The sequence below is a fragment of the Podarcis muralis genome, chromosome 14, assembly GCF_964188315.1.
Source record: "Podarcis muralis chromosome 14, rPodMur119.hap1.1, whole genome shotgun sequence".
NCBI lineage: Eukaryota > Metazoa > Chordata > Lepidosauria > Squamata > Lacertidae > Podarcis > Podarcis muralis.
In genome coordinates, this window is record NC_135668.1 from 36,116,675 (window position 1) to 36,135,313 (window position 18,639).

Here is an 18,639-nt window from a genome sequence, read left to right on the forward strand (position 1 = left end):
TAGGCTGCATCAACAGAGGTAGTGTCCAGATCAAGGGAGGTAATAGTGCCACTCTATTCTGCCTTGGTCAAATTACACCTGAAGTACTGTGTCCAGGTCTGGGTGCCACAATTTAAGGGGGATGCTGACAAGCTGGAACGTGTGCAGAAGAGGACAACCAAGATGATCAAGGGTATTGAAACCAAGCCTTATGATGAACGATTGAGGGAGTTGGGTATGTTCAGCCTGGAAAAGACGAGGTTGAGATGAAATATGATAGCCGTCTTCAGATATCTCAAGGGCTGTCACATGGAGGACAGGGCAAGCTTGTTTTTACTTGCTCTGGAGGGTAGGACTCAAACCAATGAATTCAAGTTCCAAGAAAGGAGGTTCCAACTAAACATCAGAAGGAACTTTCTGAAAGTGAGAGCTGTTTGACCATGGAACAGTCTCCTATAAGAGGTGGTAGAAATGTATGATATAGATGAGATTCCTGCATTCCAGGGGTTGGACTAGATGAACCTCAGAGTCTCTTCCAACTCTATGATGCTATGACTTTCCTTCTATTGTTGGAATTTTTTGCATAAGCAATCAAGCCTCCGCCGACTCTCCCAAGCATGTAGCTGCATTTATTTCCTCTAGCTATTCTTAGCTTACATGCTAGTTTCTCTGCTACGGCCATCTGCTAAACCCTTTTATACCATGCTGTTAAATTAGCTCCTTTAAGATCCTTCCAAAAAGTGGCAATAGTCATACGTGCAGATACTAATAGGGTAGAGGTGGGAAAGCCTCCATCTCAAAACCTGGAGAACTGCTGCCATTCAGGGCAGACAATCCTGAGCCAAATAGACCAATGATCCGACTAGGTATAGAGTAGCTTCCTTGGATGCAACAAGCTAAAACACTGGCAGGACCAAACATGGGAGCACGAAGCAAGGATTGGATACAAAGAGTGGGAGGAAAGAGCTAATCGTGCTTTTCTACCTGGAACCACCTTTCTTTGGTTGTTTCTTTCCAGTGGATCCTGTTAAAAGACTGAAGATGGAAGACATCTGGAGAACTGCATGTCAGCTACCCATAACAGCAATATTTAAATAAAAATCAGGGAAATTAAAACACAATACTCCACTCAGCATAAAAGACAAAAGAATACTATTTAAGCCAGGGGTAGTCAACATAGTGCCCTGCACATGTTATTGGACTACAACTCCCATCATTCTTTACCCCATTGGGGCTGTTAGGAGTTAATTAGCCCTGATCAAAGTAGTGAACTGCAACAAGAAAACCCCCATTGCTTTTTTTCCCCTTCCTTTTAAAAATTATCTGTTTTGTAAGTTCATTAGCAGCACTGAATAGATGCCAATTGCAAATACAGTTGTTGGCAAGGTTGGCAGAACATTTTCTTATGCAGGGAGCTGAGAGAAAAGGAAGGAGTCTGTATGGAGGCAGGGTGTCTTACGAGGATCATGTGAGTTTTATTAATGTATTTTATTTTATTTCCCCCCTTTATTTCTGTTTGATATATTTGTTATTATTCTTTTTAGTTTAGTTGGAATTTTATGGTATATTAGGTTGAAAACCTTTAATAAAATTGATTTTTTTTTAAAAGAACATTTTCTGATGCAGGTGGAAGATTTTTCAGTGCAAATTACCCCATGCGAAAAAAAAATTTGGGAAAGTGTTCCAATTTAAAATTTTCTTAAAAACTTGCATCCTTGGATCTAATAAGTCTAAATATCATGACAGACTGAGGCAAATGAAAGAGGTCTTCAGCTGGTACCATTGCCGCAGCTTGACATTTATTGGCCTGTGGCAACATAGTTGCAGGCTTTTTTTCACTAATATCTCCAGTGTTAGGAAAAGCACTCTCTGCTGTCAATACAAAAGACCCCCATCTCTATTGGCAACAGGCATTATGTCTATTTCTCAAACCAAGTTCTTTGTTGTTAACTGATATGTGCTGTCTTATTGTACATTTTAATTGTGTAACTTGGTTTTTCTACTTCATGAACCACTTAAAATCCTATTTTGGCATTAAGCAGGATATATTAGTAACGGTGGTGGAAGCAGCACTCAAGAGAGCTGCAGCTCTGTGGTAGAGCACATGTTCTGCATGCAAATTCAATCTCTAGTGCTTCCAAAAAGGGCTGAGGAATAGCCCAGTGTGAAATTGTGGAGAGGTGCTGCACATCGGTGGGCCAAGGCTCATGCTTGCCATAAGGCAGTTACTTGTGTTGAAAAGCCTCCAAGGCTCCTCTAGAGCCTCCTACTTAGGTAGATTTGTGCACGTGGCGGTCCCCACATCCCAATCAGCTATCTTACACTGACTTCAGTTTCCCAAAGCAGCACAGAGACAAGAGGATTTTTAAAAAATATAAGAAACACATTTATTTTAAAACAAATTAAAAAGGTGAGCGATTGGGGGACAAAACAGTTCTGTAATCTATTGCCGGTGAAAGTTAAATGATGCATCCCATCTTGGCATAACAGGGGGGTCCAGAGCTCTGAGACAGAAGGTCACAGGTACACTCTCAACCATCTCCTGTTAAAAAGGATCTCAAACAGCAGGGGGAGCAAACTCAGTTGAAAATAACAGAAGTGGGTTGGCTGATCTGTCACAGCATGTAGGGCAGGTTGTGGCAACTTGTGGCCCCCTAGGTGTTGTTGGACTCCAACTCCCATCAGTTCCAGCCAGCCAGGCCAATGGTCAGGGATGATGGAAACAGTAGTTCAGCAACATCTGAAGGGCAACAGATTTAACTCAGAGAGGTAGTCAAGAGAACGAAGAAAATAAAGTGGTATGGTTCTCTATTTCTTTTCCACATTGACAGCAGATTAAATGCTGGCACTTATTTGCAACAATAGTTTCCATTTCTAATTGAAGGCTGAAGATGGCATTTCAGCAGGGTTAAGATCGCAATGAGTTTTGAGAAGTCAGAAATGAGATTAACGGAAATGACTACTAGGTATCTTTGCATTGGACTGCAGAAGTGCCAATCCTAATCAACTGGGTCTTATGCTATGTATTGCTGCTTTGGGATGCAAGTGTGTGTAGACTCTCTTCATGGGCATAGCTTATAGAGGCTGTCAAGATGAATTCTTGCACTTTTGACCACTAAACCGCTATTGTTCTTCCTACAGAAAAGTACAGAAATGGAAAACATAACCGTCATCACAGAATTCGTTCTCTTGGGGTTCCCTCTCTCCCCACTGGCCCAAGTCTTCCTCTTCATTATATTCCTAGTGATCTACACCGTAACTCTGATTGGAAACATTGCTGTAATCACTTTGACCAGCCTGGACCCCCACCTTCAAATGCCCATGTACTTCTTCCTCTGTAACCTGGCAGTCTTGAATATCATTTGCACTTCGGCCGTTGTCCCCAAAATGCTCATGAACTTCTTGGTGAAAAGGAAGTCCATCTCAGCTGAGTTGTGTGAGGCTCAGATGTATATCACGCTGTTCCTAGGGGCGGCAGAATGTATCTTCCTTGCCGTGATGGCGATTGACCGATACGTCGCCATCTGCCACCCGTTGCGCTACTCTGTTCTAATGAACAAATCGGTTTGTATCGGCATGGCTGCTGGGTCTTGGCTCAGCACCTTCCTGGGATCAGTGGTTCCACTCTTCGTCCTCAAGCTCCCTCTCTGCGGCTCCAATGTCATTGACCACTATTTCTGTGAAGTCCCAGCCATGCTTCAGCTGGTGTGCGCTGACACCTCTGTGAGCGAGAGTGCAATGTACATGGGGGGCATAGCGACGGAGATCATCCCCTTTCTCTTGATCGTACTCTCTTACATACGCATCATTATTGCCATACTGCGACTCGCCTCTGCCGACAGCAGGCAGAAAGCTTTCTCCACCTGCTCAGCACACCTGACAGTGGTGACTATCTTCTACACGACTGCCATGCTCATGTATATGCGGTCGAAGGGGCAGCGCACGCCAGAAGAGGACAAGGCCATCTCAGTCTTCTATACTATCATCAACCCCATGATCAACCCGATCATATACAGCCTGCGCAATAAAGATGTCAAAGAAGCCTTGATGAGAGTCTTAGGACAAAGCAAAATGGCCAAAGTTTAAATGAGGCAAAGCTTGAACAGAGGCAAAGCTTCTTTCCACCTTGGAACAAGATCTCCAAGTCCTACAATTTCATCAGCCAAGCCTGTTTGGTCCTTTTGCTTGCAATACAAATGTCTATCCTGAACAAAGAGATCCCAAAATGAAATATGATTGAACACTCAAGGAATTGTTTTAAACCTGAAATCCTAATACCAGCATGACCCCTTTTCAAAGGGAGGAGGAAAATGCTAAATGTACTGTAACACAACATAGAACTTGGAGTTTAAGGTTTCAGACCCTGCATGTTCTGGGTAAAATTCTCCATTTCATGTTCAAATACCAATTATAAAGTGAGGAAGGAAACACATAACACACACTGCAATATGATATCTCCTTTGAATGTGAAGATGTTATAAATTATACTTTTCAAGAGTCACAGTAACATGTTTCCACTTCAAATAGGGAATTACCAGCTTGCAACTTAGGCAACAATAACTGAAGGCACCACAACCTACTTCATTACTGCATTTTAAAAAAAACCAGTGAAGCAGTAAGTAGATACAAAACAACGTTGGCTCTATCCACAGCATAGAAATTAAGAGGAAAAAGTGGAAAAATTGCATAAGCCTATAACGAAGCTCCAGATAAAACTTTTTATTCACCATATAAAATCACTTTTTCTTTTGTAAAAAGAATTTTTGATATACAAACACGCTTGTGGTGTTACAGATTTTGAGAATGTGCAAGTTATAAATTAACTTCGAAGTCGTATCAGCTTAACTGCTGCTAAAAAGAGGAAGCACTGTCTGCTCCCAACTTTCATCCCACCGCAGCTGCTTGGTTGTGCAAAGATTCCTTCGGAATAAATTGAGCTTGCCTTCTGCAGAAGAATATTCCAAGAAAAGCATCTGGAAGGTTAGAAAGAGTGAGTGAAACAGATTAATGCAGTATACAGGAAAATGGAAAAATATTCTACTTTCTATACCTGCAATTATGGAAAGATGCAGGTATTTTTCCCAGATAAAACTACATTGAATCAACTGCTTCCTCAACAAACAAACTGATGTCTCACTAGAAAAGTACCACCTTCAAAATTGGCACATGAACAGTAATAATGTGACAAGTCCCTGGGATTATCAAAGAACTGTTTATGCAAGTAAATTATAGTCAGAACTATGTATTCCAAGATTCAATAACCTAACCCATGCCAGATCATTATGAAATCTTGCTGACCTACTGAGAAAATAATGAAGGGCTTGGGGGGTGGGAGTTGCAATTCTATACTCTATGCATCCTAACTAAATTGGTTGTGTTTGATTTTTTTTTTCCTTTAAGAAAATTGATGACATGTTTAGCATTCCATATACTGGAAAATCCTTAATAAAAAAAATACAGCTATATATTTTAAAAAGGACAACATATGCACAATGGAAAGAGAGAGAGTGAATGTCCCTTTCCACTTATTTAAAAGCAACTCCCTGACCATAGAAAGCTAGTGCATCAGGGAGAATGTTAGCTTATATATTTCTCCTAATTTTCTATGTTCAGGAAGTTTTTGTTTTTAAACTATGAAGCAGCATTCAAAGATGAAACTTCCCTCCTGCCACCAAAACATCCAGCTTCCTTGATGTTTCCAAAGCAATGAATGCTCAATGAGCCCCATCAGCAAGTCAAAGTTCTCTTTTTCTAAGTTACCTTCAGTTGCTCTGCAAGTTCGCTTGAGTCCCGGAACACCAAACCATTTACTTCATGCTTCACAAGTTCATGTATACTGCAAAAATAAGCAAAACAGCACTAGAAAAAATCTCATTGTTTTCTTCAGTGTGGGAGCGGGTTAACAGTTAACATGCCACATTAATGCACCAGCCTGGTGTCTTCCAGGTATTTTGGACCACATCAGCCCCAAACACAGCACAGAAAAGCACAGCAAGATTTCCAAATTAAAATAAAAACAATAGTTTCCCAATTATTTCTAACTAAAGGGAGCTGACAAGGACCTGTGAGCTGCCAGGGAGTATTAAAAAACCAGAGGAATCTGCAGGGAGCTCCAGACTGGCTGCAGCCTAAACAGGAGCATTCTGCAACTTTTTGTTGCAGGTAACAACAACCGCCAATAATAATAAACAAAGGGAGATCTCAAAGAATAGAGAGATGGGTTAACCAACAGGGGATACACAAGATGGGGGAAGAGCCATAACTCATTGGTAGAGCATCTGCTTTGCATGCAGAAGGTATCAGCTTCAAATCCCATTATCCCCGGGCAGGGCTGGGAAAGACTCCCTGCCTGAAACCCCTGAGAGGTGCTGGCTGCCAGTGTAAACATTACTGCACTAGATGGACCAATGGTCTAACGCCAGGTTCTTTTGAGACGCTGAAACACACAGGCATGCTCTTACCACTGGAAGTGCACTGCACACACAGGCAAGCAGCAGCCAAACATGTCCACGACCTTCATAGGTAGATCCAAGCCACTGGAGGACATATGAAGACAGACACCCAAGTCAGCTGAGCCTGTAAGAGAAATCAACCCCCCATTGAGTATTTTCTGCAAATGAGTTGGTGTTTTGTTTTTTTTTTTTTTTTGTGTAGTACACTAGCTGCTCAAGTAATGGATGGCTTGTTGCCACTGAAAAAAAAAAATTGAGGCATACAAATCAGGTGGTAATTGTTACGATATGGATGCAATGCGACCGCGAGCAGCAGGTGGCTTGAAAGCAAAACATAATGGGAATGTTGGAACTGTTCCGTGGGAACAGAGGGAGAGTCTTATTTCAGTGCAAAGCACCGGAAATAGCTCTGAGTGACCTGTACAGGAAGTACAGGAGGAGGAGTTTTTTCTCTCTTTTGATGGAGTCTGATGAGAGCAGACGTGTTTCTCTGTAATGCTGCAAAGACAGAAATAAAGGCATGTAAATACATTTCTGTCTATCTCTTTCCCCTGCCTGGGGAGAGCAGGGAAGAGTGGTGTATTCTCTCTCACGTTTGAGGAGGATCGCCGATCGAGACCTTGCCTGCATCTGCCGGGGAATGCAGACAGGGAGGTCACCAGGAGATCATGCCGGGTGCCTAGAGAGTGGCCAGTTTCTCGTGATATGGCTGATTTCCTAACAGTAATGAGGCCTGCCAAGGAAGAGTTTGTACTGGGGGTGTGGGGTAGTTAAAAGGAGGCATGCAGGAATTGTACACCAGCTCTTGCATAGCACCCACTTGAAACTGCCTCACCGTCGCTCAACATTCCCAAGCACAGGTCACTTAGGAACCTGAGCCAGAATACAAGACCCTCTCTACTGACCTCCTCTCCCCCCCCCCCCAGATCCTCTCAAGTGCCAAGATCAGCAGAGAGGGGCCTTCTTTGTAGTTCCACTGCCCTTGGAGCTTCTAGGGGTGGTGGCTTGTGGGAAGCCATTCTCACTGGCAGCCTCCATGCTGTGGGATACCTCTCCCCACTGCAGAGGTAATTCTGGTGCCTTCCATTATGTAGCTTCCATTGTATGCTGAAGAGACAGTTCATTACCTTAGCCAATTTGTATATATCACTGCCATCTTGTTTTCCCTCTGCCCTGCCAGTCAGCACCCTTGTGGAGAAGAAAAGGGAGGAAAGGGCGCAAGTTCCTCTTCTGCTTCAAAGGACCCATTTCAAGTGGGTCTGGGCATCTGGCTGTTAACCAGAAGGTTGGTGGTTCAAGCCCACCCAGAGATGGCCGTGGGCAGGATTCCCACAGTGCAAGGGGTTGGACTAGATGACCCTTGGGTCCCTTCCAACTCGAGAATTCTATTATTCAATAGAAGGTTCTGCTATCACAGTTCTGCAATGGACCACTATCCTATACCCCAAAGATCTCATGAGTCTGCTCCTGTAAATTTTCAAAATGACACATTGAAGCACACTGGTAAATTCGAAGATCTTCCTTACCGAGCAGAAGGGGGTAATCCTCTGCTTCCAGCCACGGAGTACAGATCTGGATATACTTGAAATGCAGCTCTGCAATCAGCTTGCTGTAATACTCCTTCAGAGGCCCTTTGCCTTTTTAAATGAAAGAAAATGAACAAAACGGTTTGCTGTTGATCCAAAAGGGCGCATTGTGAGAGTTATCATCCTCTGGGCAAGATTTCATTTGAATGCCCAGAACCAGCGTGGTGCCATGGTTATAGAATGTCAGGCTATGAGCTGGGAGAACAGAGTCAAAATCGCTGCTCAGCCTTGGAGCTCACTGGGTGACTTTGAGCCAGCCGCAGTCTCTCAGTCTAGCCTACTGCACAGGATTGTAGCCAAGATAAAAGCACAGAGGGAGGAGAAACATGCGACCTAGAGTTCCTTGGAGGAAAGGTAGGGTGTAAATGTAACAATTATATAGTTCACGGGGGGCGGGGGGCTAACACCATGCCAGCAACCTAGGGCCAGCAGCTTAAGGCACAAACCGAACACAAAAATGAAAGCAGGGTCCTCACTAATGCACTCAACACACAGAGAGCTCTGGAGCAAACAGAAGCTTCCTTGCTTCTTCAGTGGTGGGGGGGGGGGGGAAATGGGTTTCCCAGTATGAATACATAAGATGAAAAGAAGACAAATGATTTAAAAGCTGCTACCTGTTATCACACACACAAGAGGAGGAAGCTTTGCTCCATCGTTGAGATAGCGTTCATATTCTGTGTGACAAAACAAACAGTAAGAGTTGTGACTTTCCCAAAACCATCATTGGGGGAAAGTGACAGGCTACAAAAGGCAACTTTTTTTTTATTTTTAACAAACTTGGGATTTCTACAGCAAGCAGGAAGACTGAGGTGGGAAGAGCTACAGTCTTACAGCCAAGATTGTTTGTAGACAGATCCCAAAGTGAATCTGGACCAATAGGAGAATTTTTTGGGGGGGGGGGGGTGAGCACCCTTGTAGTTGCTACCTATTTTTTAGTTTAAGCATCTAGATGCCACCCTATAACCAAGTTTTCAGCATGCCTTGATAAAAGAGTGTTTTAAGTCAAGAATGACGCAAAAGGAGACTTTGTAGTCAACACCTGAATCCCAGATATGCACAGAACACATGTGGCAATGCCAACAGAACTGTTCCCCATCAGAGAACAAGCCTGTTCTCTGATGGGGGCCTTTTCCTTGGTGCTCTCACAACTCTCGTTTTTTCTGATAGACATGTTGGAACTGCTGGTCCCAGTTCTTTGCTGAGAAAGATGCTCTGCCAGGGGTAGAAGAGCCTGTAGCTGCCACTGCTTTTCTCTCCAGCCCTCCTTTTCTTTTTGCAGCTGTGGGCAGGAGAAGTGGAAGATTGGGGTTCACAGGACTAAGGCAACAATAGCTTTGGTTGCAGTAGGGGGTAACCACAGTTGAGTTCTGCTTATTAGCATTCAAGAAGGTGTGTTCACCTATGCAAATGTCTCTCCCCCACTGCTCAAAATACCCTTCTCAGTCTTAGCCACCTAATAGTACACTGTTCCCAGCAAGTGAAGAAAGGAAGAGGATAGACCACAGTTCCTGCTCTCTGATCCAGTTGCCAATTCCGCTAATGCAGGGATGGGGAATCACTTTCGACAGGAGGGCCAGAACAAATCAAATTATGGGCAGCCCAGACTGCTGAGGCCGCCTGTGCCTCCAGTGACAGCAGTGGATCTAGGTTTGCTTGTTAAGAAAGACAGAATGCTCCCTTAATAACCCACCTTCTAAAGCTCTTAATAGGATGGAAAAATCTTCATCTTCTAGAAAAGGGAGAAAAAGTTTGCAGTTAATATACAAGAATCACAGCAATAACTCTGGTTTCACCTAAAGCAATTCGGCTTTTGAGTGCTGTCTCTGTAGCAACTGTATAACGTAGAGCAAATGAGGCAATCAACACGGTGCTTCTCTCTTGTACAGCCAAAGGGGCTCACAGCAGCTAGAAGACATGCAGCTAAAGTAATCTCTTCCGTATTTGTCACATTCATTCAAATAGCAATGTATTCTGTGTTGGCATTAGACATGCTTAAGCCCACTGAGATCAACTCTGAAATTAACTCCGAATGCCTTGTGCATTTGCTGGATTCCTTAAGGCATTTTGACTATTCCACTGGCTCTGCTGAGAACCTTTGGCTCTTCCACAACTGTCTCCCAAGAGAAGCTAACTGAACTGTTTTGCCATTAGAAGAACTTTGTAACCTTTAAGAAACCGCTGCCTGAGGTTGCTCATTTTCATCTTCCTCCCCATCCCTTTTAGCTTTTGTGTCTTGTCTTCTTGAGTGGAAACCTGAGAGCAGGGATTCATTTGCTTTTTGTTGATCTATAAGCAGCTCTGGGAGCCATTTTGACTGAGAGTAAAAATGCTTTAAATACATAAAATGACTGTCTACAAACTTTATACACACAGATGATCCCAATATATTTTGGTGCCTAAGGGAGAAGATTCAAAGAGTCTCCCAACCATATAAAGGTAAAGGTACCCCTGCCCGTACGGGCCAGTCTTGACAGACTCTAGGGTTGTGCGCCCATCTTACTCAAGAGGCCGGGGGCCAGCGCTGTCCGGAGACACTTCCGGGTCACGTGGCCAGCGTGACATCGCTGCTCTGGCGAGCCAGAGCCGCACACGGAAACGCTGTTTACCTTCCCGCTAGTAAGCAGTCCCTATTTATCTACTTGCACCCAGGGGTGCTTTCGAACTGCTAGGTTGGCAGGTGTTGGGACCGAACAACGGGAGCGCACCCCGCTGCAGGGATTCGAACCACCGACCTTCCGATCGGCAAGCTCTAGGCGCTGAGGCTTTTACCCACAGCACCACCCCCAACCATATACTGTAACCCTAAATAAATTGTACTCCCACAAAATATTCCATCTTACCCTGCCTAGACCTAGAGTCAGCTCTGTTACTTTTACTAGGGAAAAGAATGGAGCTCTGACATAAATAAAAAAATAAACCCAGTTTATATTAGGCTGCCAAGTGCTCCAGGTCACTGATTTCATCCTGTCAATTTCAAAACACCTCATAACCTTCAAACATTAATTAAAACTCAATTAATAATTGCTAATGAAACAAATGTTTTCCAAACATTTGCAAGTAGACTGTGAAAACCAAGCAACATCATCAATTGGGGGATGAAGGGAAAGAGAAAGGCTGTTGAAAAGTTAGTGGCCTGACACAGTTTTTGGAGAAATTCTAGTACAGAACAAGACAATGTTTACGTTACACTCTTCATGTGGAGGCTTATGTTCACAGTTCCTGCCCACATGATGAGATTATATTTTTCAACACAGCCATACATGATCAGAAATCCAAGGAAAGAGGGACATGAAAATTATCCTCTCCTTGGAAGTGGGAGGCAATCAGCTTCTGTTAGCAACCATGATTATGTTGCCAATTTGATAATTGGTCATCTGTACTTCCATTAATTTTTTTAAAAAGAATTCCAAGCAATCTTGAAGTATTCTCTGCTCAAGTATTTGCCACTTCTCTTGGTACACAGTTACTGCAAAGTCTTACAACGGGAGTGGGGCACCTTTCCAGCCCAAAGGCAGCATTCCCTTCTGGAGGAAACACTGCAGTGGTAGGCAGAGCCAGAGGCAAAAGCGATGGGAACTGCAAATGTGAATTTTAACTGTCTACGATAGGCTAGTTTCTACTCACAAACCCCTCTCCATCCAGACAAGCAAGAAGCATTATCAGAGGTTCAAGGGCACATTCCAGCCAGGCCAAAACACCCAAGCTTATGAAGCAGGGCTGGTGAGAGGTGTGGCTTAGGAGGGGGTGTGGCCTACAGAGAGAACCAAGGGCCAGGCAAAGAGACCTGGAGGGTTGCATTTGGCCCTGGACCTGAGGTTCTGCTTCGCTATTTTACAGCTTCATGTGCGAGCATCTCAAGCATACTGTATGGAAAGATACATAGACAATGATATAGAGCCAAGACCTGTCCAGCTGGTGCTGCTGATGAGGAGAGCTGGCCGGCCCATGCAGTGCATCACGTTTCCGCTCCTGGTGTCTAATTGTGTAAAGGCAGTTTTCTCAACATCACCTGGGAGGCTGGACTCTGCTCTGAGGAGAAACAGGATTCTGAAGACTAATCTTCAAGGAAGATGTTTGATCAGCAAAAGCACACGTGCCAAACCAAACATTATAGCTCCCAAAATCAGATTAATGGAAGCCATAAAGGTCAGCTCCATATTTAAAACAAAAAAAATTCCTTCCAGTAGCACCTTAAAGACCAACTAAGTTAGTTCTTGGTATGAGCTTTCGTGTGCATGCACACTTCTTCAGATACGTATTCTTCAGATTGGTATCTGAAGAAGTGTGCATGCACACGAAAGCTCATACCAAGAACTAACTTAGTTGGTCTTTAAGGTGCTACTGGAAGGAATTTTTTTTGTTTTGACTATGGCAGACCAACACGGCTACCCATCTGCAGCTCCATATTTAGGCAGAGATGTTGTCAATATTTATCCCTTCTAAAAGTTCCCTACTAAGCTCCTCAACCCATTAGTATTAAAACAAGCTGCCTTGGTACCAAATAAACAAAAAAGCATTGTTACTTACTCATACAGAGCATAGTTAAATTATGGAACTCATTCCCACAGCAGGCAGCAATGGCCAACTTAAAGGTAAAGGGACCCCTGACCGTTAGGTCCAGTTGCGGACGACTCTGGGGTTGCAGCGCTCATCTCGCTCTATAGGCCGAGGGAGCCAGCGTTTGTCCACAGACAGCTTCCGGGTCATGTGGCCAGCATGACTAAGCCGCTTCTGGTGAACAAGAGCAGTGCACGGAAATGCCATTTACCTATTTCTCTACTTGCACTTGGACGTGCTTTCAAACTGCTAGGTGGGCAGGAGCTGGGACTGAACAACGGGAGCTCAACCTGTCACAGGGATTTGAACCACTGACCTTCTGATCAGCCAGCCCTAGGCTCTGTGCTTTAGACCATAGCCCCACCCACGTCCCATTGATGGCCAACTTAGAAGGCTTTAAAAGAGGAGTTTGGCATATTAATGGAGGAAAAGGTCATCCATGGCTACCAGCCACAATGGCTATGCTCTGCCTCTATAGTTTGGTGTCAGTAATGCTTTTGTATACTAGTTGCTGGAAACCACAGGAAGGCAGTGGGATCTTGTGCTCAGGTTCTGTTTGAGGTTTGCCCACAAGCATCTAGTTGGCCACTCTGAGAACAGGATGCTGGACTAGATGAGCCACTGGCCTGATCCAGAAGGCTCTTCCTGTGTTCTTAAGCACGCCAGTTCCAAACTATGTAGGAGTGTATACGACAGCACATTTTAACTTACACAAGTTGGCCTTTAAATGGAGGATATTCTTTGGCTAGTTTCATGAACAACTTGTGCTGATCGATCAATGGCGTTTCCTTGAAGAAAGAAGCTGGCTTGTCATAGAGGGTTGTCGCTCTGCAACGCAAAGGGGCCCAGGAGTCAAAACAATAAAGATAAAAATCAGATACTATACTTGATCTTAGCCAAAAGGACAATAATATTACTTATATATCTATATAATAATGTATGGAAATGTAATTATGCTATATTTAGCATATTTTATCTTTTTTGCTTATTGTCTTTTTTATGTTTTGCTTTCTTTCTTTGTTTTTCTCTTCACTTTATTTCTTCCAACTGAAATTATCTTAATAAAATATTACTATATATAAAAAAATCAGTGAATGTAAAAAGGTACTATAGAAGTGCCCTGGAAATATTTTTACACAACATTAAGGCAGGAAAGCTATGGGTAGATGTTATGTTAGAGAAGAGAAAGGGTACATGTGGTGAGAGCACTTGAGGCTTCATCCATGCTTGATATTCACACACTGGGCATCATATCTGAGTAGGCTAATGCAGCTAGGACCGCGAAGCACTTTGGGCTAAACCTCTGTAGGCCCCTCAGTAAACCTAACATTCAAAGTGCTGGAGGACGTGACCCTGCTCTCCCATTTGCTCTTATGATATGCATACTTTCATATGCTGTTTTCCAATACAAGAAGGTTCAAAGCAATTTGCAAAGACAAAAAAATACCAATATTAACAATATATTAACAATATTATATATAAGTTACATTTTAGTTAATTGTTAATATTAACAATATTGTTAATATTCCACTGGCTCTGCTGGATATTTCTATATGGTCTAGTAAAGGTCCTTGCAACACATACAACTCATTTGGTAGAGCCAATTGTGAGCCACTCATTTACCTGATGTTACAGTTCACCAGAAGATCCTCTTTCATTGAGTTAGTCACACAAATGTTATAGTCAGACAGACGCCCAAAGAATTCTTCATACCTGAAATAAATTGAATGCCCATCAGTTACTAAATACTGGTTCTACTAACCCATCTCAGATGCTTTCATGGGAATATAAGTTTCTTCCCTGGTTGCAATGCCTTTTTAAAAAAATAAAGCAAAACCATATTTTCCTTCATTTCTCAAATCCATTTAAACCACAAAAATGCAATATATGTTCATATATTTCCCATACACAATTCCTCATAACCTGGGAATTCAGTGGTCTCACACACTAAAAAAAACCCTGAGAATAACTTCAAACCTAAAAAGTTGCCCACCACATAGCATCATGGCTCAACTCCATCTCAAAACAGGGATAACCATTTTCAGCAGCTTTTATGCTATTACCCTATGAATAACTACTCAGAAGTAAACTCCACTGAGAGAACTGGATCCAGACTATATTAACTGCATGAAATTCCCACTGAAATAATTGAGATTTAAGTCTTGCTGTGGCCTGAAGTTTTCACATTGATTTCAATGGAACCCATGTTCAATTAACTTAGTCCAGATGCAGCCCACTGCATATAAGATGGCAGCCATAGGCTTGACTAGCTTTACCTGGAGCGTGGCCCACATTTGTTATCACAAGAGATACACACCAATAATTTTATCCACATGCTATGTAAGCCAGCGACTATTCTAGTATGTGACTAATAAAATCAAAATCAATATGGTAACATGTTCAAATATAGGAAACTTTTCAGAAGTTTACCTAAATACAGTACAGGACAACTGCATCTTAAGCAGGGGTTTGGTTCAAAGGGTTCTACGTATACACAAAAACAGTGTATATCCAAACTCTTGGAGCCACCCCTGTGGCTAGCATGGGAGAGAGCGAATCTCCAATACTCCCAGAGTTCGCATGCTGAGCTAGTCTTGCCCAGCAAGCAAGGTGGAGAGCTTACCAAGCTCTTTTCATGCCAGGTAACCCAAGTGGATCTGGCACAAGAAGAGCTTTTAAGCTCTCTGACTTGCTTGGATTTAACTTGTGCATTTTCAACCAGTCTGCCTTCAACCACGTACAGTATATGGCTGCCGTTAACCGCGTGTAAGATGTGATTGTACTGTATTCACCTTCAGCAATGCACTGTATGAGGCCAGTTGCTAATGGATATACAAATATTTCATCAAGTTTCTAGCAGTTCTGAAATACTCACAAAGGAGCATTACGAGGGAGTGTGGTGCAGTGGCTACTGTCAGACGAAGAAGATCTCACTCTGCCATGGTTCAAATGTATTGAAGTCACCTTGTGCCAATCACCAAATCTCAGTCCAAACTGCCTCCCAGGGTGGTTATACAGATAAAATTGGGGGGGGGGATGGGGCAATATAGGACACTGTTCATAGGCCCTTTAAAAAGCACATGGGTTCAAAACCATCTTCTGTTGGGTTTCAAAACCATTATATTGACTCATAAGGAAGGAGATGGCTATTTTTAAACCTACATAAATACACACGAGTGTGCAAATACACACACATATATAAAAAAATGAATAATCCCCATGGTTCACTGACGACTTGGCCAACGGTGTCTAATAAAATTTAAACAGCTGTTGTACAAACCACTTAGCAATCCGGACAATAGGGTGCCTCTTTCCATGTGTGAGGCTCATTATGGTATAGCCATAGTTGTGCCAATCGATGATGAGCTTACTGCTTCTTAGAAGACAAGCCACCCAGGTAACAGCTATGCTGGGCAGACCTGGAGGATTCTGGTCATAAAAATGAAGAGAAAGAGAGCCTGTTTCAGAGAGCAAGAGACAGTACAATACAAGAGAATAAGAGCTCTTGCTTTCTTCCTCTGACTGGGCCTTTAACTCCTATCCAGAAAGCCACATCTCTCTTCCCCTACCCTTCATATATTTCCTCATAAGTCTCATTCTCCCCAAAGCCTTTATCTCAGTGCCATAGGTCATATCAACACCACACATTTTAAGCACATGGCATCCCCCTAAGAATCTTGAAAACTGTAGTTTAACACCCACAGAGATTGAATTATCAGACCCTTTAACAAATTACAGTTCCCAAGATTCTTTAGGATGTTTGGGTGCTAAGTCTCAGGTGAGCACCTTCTCTCAGTCCCATGAACATCAAAAGCATATTGTGGAATTCCCTCCCAAGAAAGGTTAGGCTGGCTGCTTCATTGTTATCCTTCTGCTGGCAGGCTAAGACCAAAAGACCCATATAGTCCAGCAACCTGTTCTTACAGTATTCACCATCACCTAATGATGTTTGCTTGTGATTATATAATAACAGGCAGCTACCCAAATTAAAAAGTTAAGGCAAAAACATAAGAATCAGCTCTAAAAACAAACCTTGGACTACTGCAGACAAAGCATATGTGTATCGATATTCCAAATATAGCATTCAAATAAAACACACTTTAAATAAAACATTTCCCAACTGCCACTGCTTTAAAAGTGGTATGTTTTAAACAGACCTAGAAGACACAAATACTGTATATAGTTCTAAATATAGTATATATATATATATATATATATAGTATATATATAATACTGTATATAGTTCTAAATAAGACACAAATACTGTATATAGTTCTGGCGCATATGTACCTGGAGAAGTACATAGTTTGGTTTAGCTATCCTCAGCATTGTATACAATAGTTGGATGCTCTGTAAAATGACTTTTGCGATATACTGGAACATCTTTGGCCCAACTACAAGAGGAAATAAACAGTCATCAGAGTTGCAACACACATAATAAAACACATAAAGCTGTTTACAATAAGTTCATTATAAATACCAATAACAAACATTAAACACAAGTTACACAATATGTTTAAAATATAAAATAGCAAAAAAAGCAGTTTTTTTCTATCAAAGGAGCCTTGATTTAAAAACTGGTGCATCCTTTAAAAAAAAAAAAAAAACCTCCAAATACTGCAATGTTCACCATACCTTGCCAAATTTTGAGCTCAGAGATATGAACAATCTGTATGTTTCCATTACGTATAATCTCGCTATGTGGCTTTGTGCCTGAGAGAAAAGTAAACAATTAAGAAAATCCATCCAGCACATACATAAACAGAACAGAATGTGAAAGCAAATTAAGTGGGAACAGCAAATATGAATTCAGTATATAAGCCAGCAATGTGGGTGTTCTGGGGGCAAAAACCTATACACATATTAGGGTAACTTAGTGTATACCTATGGCAGTTTAAAAGGACACCCACTGCTGAAGGAGTGGGGAACCTGTAGGCCTTCAGATGACCAGCTCTAAATGGTTGCATCTGAGCATATGAAGAGTGCCCCTTCTTTCCCAAGCACTTAAACTCTCTCACATACCTGGAACATGGGTTAGCATAATAATAATAATAATAATAATAATAATAATAATATGCATGGCTGGCTACATTAATAGCATTCTGTTAATAACAACAACAACACTGCTGTGCAAGAGTGCATCTGAGTATATGCAGAGTACCTTTCACAACGCTCAAACTCCCTCACATCTCTGCAATGAGGGTTTGCAAGGAAGCAAGATCCCCGGCTGCATACCTTAGCGGTATTCTGTTAAAAATAACAATGCAGTGCAAGAGTGCCTCTGAGCATATGCAGAGTGCCTTTCATCGAACCAAAGGAAAGCGCAAAAGCCCTCGGACATCTTTTGGAACGAGGGGTTGCAGCAAGGCAGCAGGAGGCGTGGCTTCCAGGCTGGAAAAAGCCCCAGCACCTCGGACTCACCCGGGTACCCGATAAAGTCGACGCGGCGGCCGCGGCGGGCCAGCGATAGGGCGTGGTACTGCATGCGGGGGCTGCGGCCCAGGTCGCCCAGCACCACCACCGCCACGCGGTCCTCGGAACCAGCAGGCCGCTGCCGTTGCCATAGTAACAGGAGAAGCAGAAGCAGCGTTAACGTCGCCGACCCGCAAAGCGTCAGCCAAAGGAGGGCCGCCATCTTGTGGGAGATCGAGTGGGAGGGCTAGAGCGCCTTCCGCTGAATCTGACCAAGGAAGTAGTGCCTGCATTATGTAGGTGGGGGATCATTGCCGAGATAGACCGCTTTCAGAACGGTAGCCATCTTGGATCCAAAACGAGGCTGGACGGGCGAGATTCTTCTCTGCTTCCCTGTGCGGATGAATCATAGCATTGTAGAATTCGAAGGGATCGCATGGGTCATTTAGCCAACCCATGCAAGGAAATTAAAATATGCCAAGAGAACTACGTAATATGTAATGCATGCAGGTTATGACAAGAGAAGCACAAAGTTCAGTCTTGAAGTTGTCTATTTGCAACTCGCGACTCGGTTGACCCTCTCTCACGGAAAGTGTGGGTGATGCGAGTGGTGGGGCCCAGTGAGCTAGTCCTTGCCTCAAACCACCACGGAA

At 43.0% G+C, this 18,639-nt stretch overlaps 2 protein-coding genes across 2 annotated transcripts; one reads left to right on the forward strand and one right to left on the reverse strand.

Moving 5' to 3' along the window:
• Positions 1 to 2,992: 2,992 nt before the first annotated feature.
• Positions 2,993 to 4,283, forward strand: LOC114584220 (olfactory receptor 10A7-like). The gene has a single exon (XM_028705867.2). It carries the CDS (start codon positions 3,133 to 3,135, stop codon positions 4,063 to 4,065), a length of 933 nt encoding a protein of 310 aa, XP_028561700.1. The 5' UTR covers positions 2,993 to 3,132; the 3' UTR covers positions 4,066 to 4,283.
• A 400-nt stretch (positions 4,284 to 4,683) lies between these two features.
• On the reverse strand, positions 4,684 to 18,391 carry ALG1 (ALG1 chitobiosyldiphosphodolichol beta-mannosyltransferase). The gene is made up of 13 exons (XM_028705860.2): positions 17,996 to 18,391; positions 17,210 to 17,287; positions 16,865 to 16,968; positions 15,855 to 16,003; positions 14,198 to 14,287; positions 13,286 to 13,402; positions 11,922 to 12,046; positions 9,708 to 9,746; positions 8,632 to 8,691; positions 7,958 to 8,068; positions 6,441 to 6,555; positions 5,740 to 5,815; positions 4,684 to 4,952 (listed from the first exon to the last, which is right to left on the reverse strand). The coding sequence occupies exons 1-13, from the start codon at positions 18,207 to 18,209 to the stop codon at positions 4,821 to 4,823; spliced, it is 1,410 nt and encodes a 469-aa protein (XP_028561693.2). The 5' UTR covers positions 18,210 to 18,391; the 3' UTR covers positions 4,684 to 4,820.
• Positions 18,392 to 18,639: the final 248 nt, after the last annotated feature.